The sequence below is a fragment of the Barbus barbus genome (assembly GCF_936440315.1).
Source record: "Barbus barbus genome assembly, chromosome: 11".
NCBI classification, from domain to species: domain Eukaryota; kingdom Metazoa; phylum Chordata; class Actinopteri; order Cypriniformes; family Cyprinidae; genus Barbus; species Barbus barbus.
Genome location: NC_136739.1, coordinates 17,856,128 through 17,865,150, shown reverse-complemented (window position 1 = coordinate 17,865,150; position 9,023 = coordinate 17,856,128). Strand labels below are relative to the sequence as shown.

Genomic DNA, 9,023 nt, shown 5'->3' with positions numbered 1-9,023 from the left:
TATTGTAACTCTGAAATATAAGATGCCAATGCAGTATGTCCTGAATTAAACACTATGCTTTCCTTTGAGCATGCAAAGGTCACATCTGTTCATTTATTTCTTGTATGATCAGACTAATAAAATAATATTCTTCACAGCATGACTCTTTTAAATGTGAATCTTCTGTAATGCATTACAAAAATAAAATAAAAAATCACAATCAAAATCAAAGTTTTATATAAAGACTAATTTATTTATATCTGCCCATTTCCAAGTGAAATACAAAGTAAAAAAAAAAAAAAACATACAGTTTAAAAAATACATTCCAATTGCTTTTTGAAACCAAAACTTGTAAGGCAATGGTTCCAAAAATGCATATTTATTTAAAGAAATTACTTTCTAGGTTTCAGATGATGTTCATTTTATCGAACATCAAGCTAATATTTGTTTGGAGATTTTAGAGTCAGTGGAGATCTCCAGCGGCATGACCAGAAAGAGCAATTAAAATTATTCCTCTCAAGCAGTTAAAAAAATTAAAAAACGTAATAAGGGGACTGAAGTAATTTAGCAAAATTTTCTAAAATGGAACTAAATGGTCATGAACTTGTCTCATAACTACAAAGATTTACTGATATGTTTTGATCAAGATATTTCCACAAGCAAACCACATGATTAAAACAGCATAACATTTTTTTTTAAAATTGCCCTGGACATTTACAATGGGTTTTATTCAAACCCACACACACATGAAATAATAATAATAATAATAATAATAATTAAAAAACAGAATGTAGCACCAGCATAAAACAAACAAAAAAAAAACAAAAAAACAAACTTGTTCTGCTTTTTTCTTATGTGGAAAATACTACTTCAAGGTTTTCTTTGAATTAATCCTCTGGCAAGCTCCAGTGCAGGCATCTTGGCTGTGGCTGTGCTTCTTGTTTTAGGTGCTATATCCTCTGAGTGTTGTCAGCGGTTAGCTTACAGTCTTCATTAGTTCCTATGCTTTAACAGCAGCGATGATCCCTCGTTTTACAGGTACTGTTAAAAACAAACAATGTTAAAGTAATGCCGCCTTTATCAATCTATCCTTACACTAAAATTACCTTGACATGCTATTTATTTTTAGAAGTAAACACACCTGCTTTTCCACAAGTCTTCTCACACTCATCTTGTGTATCAAAGCGATTCTGGTTCCCTCCACATCCTCCGTACCAGAAGCGGGTACAGTTTCCACTAAGTGGGTCATAATGCCATTTAAGCACAAATTTAGCACAGGAGCCCTCTTCTTTTGGTAGCTTGCAGATATCCACACTGGAGCGCAGGGCAGCTGTTAGACGGTGTAGTGAGGATGAGAAAAATGACAGAATTTTAATTGAATATCTAATTATTTGCAAAAACTTTTTTTCGATAATTGCATTGCATACTGAAGATTTCAGTGAGGTTTTGAAAAATGGCAGGTTTGTTTTGTTAATTAGATGGCTTGGCTTCAGAGTTGATCATCTCGGGACAGTGGTGTTTCAACGTGATTTCTTGCAACCACATATTTTACCCTAATAATTTCTATAGCTATATAAATCTTTCAGTTCACTTAACATAACATTTACATTAGAATTTAGATGCAATTATTTCCTGGAATCATTAAAAAGTATTATTCACTAAGGCAAGTGAGTTACATGACTTGCCAAGGTCTTTCGCAAGAAAGCAGTTCTTAGTCTTCACATGGAACATATTTTATGCATTTTTATCCATGACAGGATGTCTCTTGTGTAAACCAATGCACAGGCATTATTCAAACTGAATAACAACAGTACTGTCTTTAGTATACTGTAGCTGCTTACTGCTAAATTGCTTCACAATAAATTAACTTCACACAGTTAAACTGAACCAACACTGAACTTACTTGGAGCTGAACTGACACTATTGTCTTGATACAGCTGCTATAGCAGAATTTGGATTGGTCTCTTTTGTAAAGTTTTCATCATTGATTCAATTCCTTTCCTGTTTAATATTGTGAAGCAGCATTGAAATCTCTATTGTTATAAACCAATATAAAAATAAAGGTGACTTGACAATACTACAAATAATCTCTTCTGAATTTAAAATGTATTGCTCTCAGTAAAGCATTTTTTTGAAAATGGTCCTGTAACAGAATTGCAACACTTCATGACTGTTGAAAAATACTGAAGAAAAGGTTTCTAGATGTTAGTGTAACCGGTGGACTGACCTGGAGCTGGAGCTGGGGGGAGAACAGCTTTGACATGCTCATCACTTGCTTTAGGTTCAGCCACTGCGGTAGTCAGAAAAAAAAAGAAAAATTCAAGAATTTTCCTATATTTCATTTGATAGTACTTCCTTTTAAGGGTGCTTGCTTTGGTAGAAGCCACAAGTAGCCAAGTAACACAAGGCTAACCTAGGCTAGTAATACAACAAAGGTTATATTTGTGTGCTGGAGAGTTAGTACTTGGATCATACATTATACATCACTGTACCATTGAGCAAGGCACTGCATTTAGTGTGCTGTACATGCTTTAGTTTAAATTAACCATCTAAATGATAATTTATCTAATTTTGTAACTATAGATTGTTTCAGTTTCATCTTGTTTTGGGATTTAAGACCCTGAGTACTGCAACATGTATACTCAGCTTTAAATATTCATAATTCATAATTTTATGGCTCAATCGTGACGTTTTTGAAATAGAAATAACAGGACAAATCAATTGCAGCAGGGATCGGGTCAAGGGTTCAAAGGGCACACATACCTGGCTTCATGCAGCGTTTGAGGCAATCAGCCTCAGTCTCAAACCTATTGTCATTTCCTCCACAACCTCCATACCAGAACTGTGTACAGAATCCATTCTTTCTGTCAAAGTACCACTTAGCTTGGAAATCTTTGCATGGCAGTCCAATATCAAATTCAAGTGAACATGGGTCCATAAGATTGTTAACTGAAACATGCAAACAAATGGAGACAAACAAAGAGGGTTTATCATGAAAAAGGAAAGACAAAGTTAGTGTTGTCAGTAAAATGAACATAGTCAGTAAATATTAGTATCAAATCAAGCTTGAATTCAAACTGTACTGCTAAAACTTTATGTTTGCTATTTACAAAGACGTTATTACGTTTTTAAATATCTTTGGATAAAATAGGAATAATGTTTCTAAATGCATTCATTATTATCAGCACTGTCAAATACCTGGTCACAAAAAAAGGAAACAGTGACCTTGTTGGCAAAAGCATTTTGAAACACATTTATATTTTATATACCTTTTCCAGTTCATTTGATTTATGTGCTATACATCAGCCATCTGCAGGTAATTACTGTGATTTCAGTCTCATTAACTGTGTGTGTGCTGGGGCCATCGCACAAATCTCTGCTTCATAACCCTTACAGTGTAAACCTGCCTTTTATGTGAAACAACCATTTTCCCCTTTCAAAGTAAGTATTGCACTTTGTTAGTGGGTTATCAAGTCGAACGATGCCTGGTTCAATACAATTTAGGTTAGTTTATTAGTTTCTGAATTAAATAGGGTTCCCTATTTCCAGCTAATAAAAACAATGATCTCATTGTTTTGCAATGCCGGAGGCCTTCGACCTAACAGAATTAAGAAATCATCATTTACAGATTCTGTAAAAAATTTTAAAAACGCCCTTTAACACGCAGTTTTATAAGATGCTCTGACTTGTAAATTTACAAATGTATCTGTTTTGCCTTTAAAACAATCAGTACAAAGAATATTGTATATGCAGACATTCGATTTTTGACTTTTCTAAAACACAGGAAACCTCTAAGGATATGTTTTTTAATCCCAAAGCACTCACAATGCTGCTTTCATATATGATTTAAAGAAGTCAAAAAGTATCAAATAAAATACTTGTCTGCTCACAAACAAGTAAATGAAAAACTGAGCTGATCCATGTGCTGCTTGTTTGTGGATTTGAATAATAATAAAAGAATCTGCTATTTTTAACATGCAAAGATCCTTTCGCTGTTAATCCTCAGCATTACTTACTCATTTCTGGTTTACTTAAGGGTGCAGAGGACACAATCCCCATGGCTTCACTTGGAACCTTCTGTTCTGCCGTTTCTGTTGAAAAAGACCAGATTTCAGTTAAATTAGATACCACAAACCTCATGGCTTTCAGCCAACATTAATGCTTTAATACTTGGGAGAATGGAAGAATGCACTAAGAATGAATTAGATGTGTTCATAGTGTTGTTTGGTTTCGATTCCAAATACAAAAGCTGTATGTTTCTTTGTACGTATGGGAGTAAAATCCTCTTGCTTATATAGATTATAGAGCAAATACTGTCACTTACTAATTTCTGCTTTACTTAAGGGTGCAGAAGGTGCAATCTCTAACACTTGACTTGGAATAAGAACCTTCTGTTCTGCTGATTCTGTTCAAAAGAAATCTGAGGTTAACTAGATAATGCAGAAATTATAGTTTTCAGTTATCATGAATGCTTTCTTATCAAACTCTCAACTATGTACTGTATGAGAGCAAGGTCTATTAAAAACAGTATTTTCTCTGCTTTGCATGTTATCCCATATTCAAAAACAACAAAAAAAAATCTCCTGGTGATATATATTCTGTCACTTACTAATTTCTGGTTTGCTTAAGGGTGCAATCCCCATCACCTCACTTGGAGTGAGAACCTTCTGTTCTGCTGATTCTGTTCAAAAGAAATCCGAGGTTAACTATAGATCCTGCAGAAATCATAGGTTTTGGTCATAATAAATAATTTCTCATCAAACTCTCAACTGTGTACTGGTGTACAAGGTCTATCAAAAGCATTTTTATTAAAAAACGTTATTATTTAATAAAATATATTAATAAATATTTTTTTTATTAATTTATACAAATATTTTAATTTATTAATTTAAAAAAATAATGATCATTAATTTTAGTTTCTATTAATTTATATATATATATATATATATATATATATATATATATATATATATATATATATATATATATATATATATATATATATATATATAAATGTTTATTAAAAAGTGTCCTGGTGATATATTCTTTCACTTACTAATTTCTGGTTTACTCAAGGGTGCAGTGGACATCATCCCCATCATTTCACTAGCATTAAGTATTATTTGTTCTGCTGATTCTGTTTAAAAAGACACATTTAAGGATAACTAGATCTAGATAGAGTGCTCATAGTGTTCTGGCAAGATTTAAAGCATTCTTATTCTGTACTATCTTTATGTAACAATACGGAAGCTAGAGTCATAAAAAAACACATAGCTCTGTTATACTACAGTATATCAAATGTGCGAAAAATAAATAAATAAATAATCTGTGAAGCTAATTCTGTGTCACTTACTTGTTTCTGGTTTACTCAAGGGTGCAGAGGGCACAATCCCAATCACATCACTTACAGTAAGGACCTTCAGATGTGCTGATTCTGTTGAATATGAAGAATAAATGTAAAGTTAACCCCATCCAGCACTGGCCAACATTAAAGGACAGTTCATGAAAATAAATAAATAATTAAATAAAATTGTCATCGATTCAATTTATTGACATTGAAATGATCAAATTTAATGATCAGGGAACATGAAATGTTTTTTTTTAGCAGAACATCCAGTCTACTTTTTTGCACTAGAAAATAAGAACTAGGGCCGGCCAGCTTCAAAAAGAAAAAAGAAGTAGCCCATATGATTTGTACTCTACAAATCCACCCAAAACGCTTGTAAGAAAAAGGCCGTAAATTGCTATTCACTGAAAATCTAGTCTTCCAGAAAAGGTCACAAATATTCTTCGCTAACCAAATAAGGTTTAAGCCTAGTTATTCTCCTTTTGTGGCGCTAAGTGCACTGTGTTTCCTGCTGAATGCATAGGAGGAAGCTCTTGTATCTTCTATCAAAAATGTACAACACTTAATCTGCAGCAGAAGTTCCATATAGCAATTGAAATTAAGTCTAAATGAATCAATGTATGGAACAGAACAGTATGCACATTCTGTTAAATAACTAGTTGTGTGTTCCACTGAAATACATAAAAATCATACTGCTTCATAATAAAGTATATGTCAGAATTTATTTTTTAGCTGTTCATTTAATGCATTTCTTTTCATTTCATTACTTATCAATTCATACTTATAATTTCATCTACACGACATGTTCCATGAATTCATAATCAAAGAGTAATTTATGTGAAAAAAACATGAGCTTACTTGTGGGAACAATGCCTTTGTAGGTGCTGGCAACATGACCATTGACACTGTGAGTATTGACCACTACATGATAGGTTTCGGCTGCCTCCAACTCAGAAATGGAGAGATGGCTGCCGGTCACATTTTTCCTCAGCACCAAACTATGATCCTTCAGGCGAGTCACAGTAACCTCATGGGTGGCATTTGAATCGCCACTCAACCACTGCAGGGAGAATCCGCTGGAGGTGACGTTAACCAGATGCATTTTCTCCATACCTGTTTCTGGACACCAACATACACCAGAATTCAACCCCAAACATTTCTCTATAAACAAATACCCACAACCTACAGTGCATAATGTCAGTACCTTTATGTTTTCTGTCATGAACCTCCTGCTGTCCATGATGCTTCTGGTGTTTCCTGGAAAAAAGACACCACAGCAACATTCACACAATGTATTAACTCAATATGAATGATAATTATATTATTTAGCAACTCCTGCTGTCTTGTGATTTGTTTTTGGTCTATGCAGACGTAACATCTAAAGTGCACATATGCGGGTTACAGACCACATTGCTCATAAATATACTCACTCTTCTGTTTTTGGCAAACTGAATGGGAATTTGTGTGGCTGGTCACTCTGATGCCATTGACACTTCTTAGAGATTTCAGGTGACAAGTAGAAAGCATTTTCAACTATATAGAAAGAATGATGAAACTGTAAATAACAGTTCTTGGTACCTGCTACAAAATGACAGGCTAATACATCAATGGACATTTTGAACATGTAAAAAAAATGATTTGACTTACGGCCAAGGTACTTGGGCAACAGTCTGGCAAATGTCTGAATATGGTCATCATAGAAGCCTGAAGGTCTATCCACCCTCTTGAAGAATACATCTGAAGGCTCGCTTGCCACTTGGGCCAAGACACGGACATCACCTGCACTGAACAGCTTTCCAACTGCCATCACCACTATGAAGTATCCTTTGCATTTGACTTCAGTGGCTGCCCTTACTATCCTCTCCTCATGCAGTTCAACTGGTCCAGTCACCAACAGAACTAATACCTTCAAATGGCGGGGATGTGGCGCCTTCTCAAACACATGTTCAACAGTGCCTTCAAGAGCATCTGCAAGGGCCCGTCCTCCTTCAAGCTGGTGGACCTTATCCTGTAGAAAGCTTCGAACACTGTTTGGTGACTTGTGATCTGTCAAACCAAAGGTCACGCTGATGGGAATGCCACTGCCATTGTGCAAGTATTCATAAGGTGCATGCTGAACAAGTGCTACTCGAGCATGATGAGTAGTGCTGGCTGGCTCAGGGGACATCTCTAGCTGTTCTATCATTAGAGCCACATATTGCTTTATCTCTATGAATACGGAGGGCCAGGTGCTCTCTGAACTATCAAGAACAAAGGCCATGTCGATGTCCAAGTCAGTGGTGGGATCCCTCCGGTCCCGTACTCCACGTGATGGGACATAATCACACATCTGATCCGGGGCACAGAAATCTGAAAAAAAAAGTTAAAAAAGAAAAACAACATTCAAACATTCTCTGTTGCTACTGTTTTGCAGTGTTAAAAATGTTGGTGGCTTTTCTTGTTTGTTGAACTCTGTTGTACATGATAACACAGTTTTACCCAGACAGATATGGCAGGTCATGATCTTCTTGATGACATTGTTGTATTCAGCACTTCCAGGTGAGGGTAGAACGATAATCTGGGCTAAAGCAGTGTTGTTAAGCTGAAACAGAGTAAATGTAACATCCTTAATGGTATGTTTTCTTTTATGCCAAACGCAACTGGCTGTCAGGTTTTTACTTTATTTACTTCTGATTCACTAAAACACTAATTAAACCTGTCAGATAGAGTTTGTGTAGAGTTACAGATAATTTGCCCAAGTGATTGACATTTCCCCCCATTTAACGTCAAACACTGCAAATTTATGGAAGCTGCAAATCGATTTGGATGTTACCTAAATGAAGGCGTGAAGTTACTTAACAAATTATTCAAAATCACAGTTACTGTGCATACGACCTGAAATTTTTAAGCCCAACTAAGCATTAATGCCCAATACTATACATGCAGTTCAGTGCAAAGGGTTGAAGCTTATATACTGGGGCAATGAAACAACTACTGTTACAAATTGTTTTCTGAGGATCAACTACTGTCTTGAGTCGACATTCTAAACAGGATTCTGATGTATAAGGACAAGGGACAGCTGATGAAACCACAGAGGAGTGAGGAAGCATACTACATGAATAAAAACCTTTACCAACACTAATGCAAATGGAAAAAAAGTTATTTCTTACAAATTACAATACTTGCCCTTCTACTGCCCCTACCTGCAAAGCTCTTGTGAGTTGGCGATCTTCACGGTTAAGAAGGAATACAGAGGAAATTCCTACATCGTAGAGGCGCAAAGCAGCGGCACTGAATTCTTGAGTTACTGTAACAGGGCCGTTGACAAAGAAAACAGCAACCTTGCGCACAAGGAACCCACTGCGAACTCTCTTGAATGTGTTCTGTGCGACGAAGTTCATGGCTGTCTCCAAGCTGCGCTGCTTACGGGTCTGCTGAGTCTGGAGCCCTTGAACTCGCTCAACAAGTGATCGCTTCTTCTGGGTATCTGCAAAGCGGATCTCAGTAGTCACCTCATTGTTGTAGAGTGCTAGAGCAACACGGGCACCTCGGGGACAGTTGCTCTCAGCAATAGTGATGTCACTGACCAGGCGGAGAACAGTGTCACGCATGTTGTTGAAAGCAGGGCGTGATACACCATCCGATGCATCCAGGGCAAAGGCCAACTCAGTAGGGTATAGGGGACATTCCTGAGCACCTGGAGATTCAGAAACTCAAA

At 36.0% G+C, this 9,023-nt stretch overlaps 1 protein-coding gene across 1 annotated transcript in view; it reads right to left on the bottom strand.

The window, feature by feature from the left end:
• Positions 1-216: 216 nt before the first annotated feature.
• LOC306877412 (collagen alpha-3(VI) chain-like) overlaps positions 217-9,023 on the bottom strand; it is a gene marked incomplete at its 5' end in the record, with an annotated part of 72,803 nt that continues 63,996 nt past the window's right edge. The window contains 15 exon segments of the mRNA XM_079429188.1: positions 217-1,020; positions 1,121-1,309; positions 2,207-2,269; positions 2,743-2,928; positions 3,996-4,070; positions 4,304-4,384; positions 4,589-4,660; positions 5,036-5,116; positions 5,333-5,413; positions 6,185-6,445; positions 6,531-6,583; positions 6,757-6,859; positions 6,974-7,675; positions 7,805-7,907; positions 8,509-9,002. Of these exon segments, the coding sequence (XP_079285314.1) occupies positions 980-1,020; positions 1,121-1,309; positions 2,207-2,269; positions 2,743-2,928; positions 3,996-4,070; positions 4,304-4,384; positions 4,589-4,660; positions 5,036-5,116; positions 5,333-5,413; positions 6,185-6,445; positions 6,531-6,583; positions 6,757-6,859; positions 6,974-7,675; positions 7,805-7,907; positions 8,509-9,002 (2,585 nt within the window). The 3' untranslated portion in view covers positions 217-979.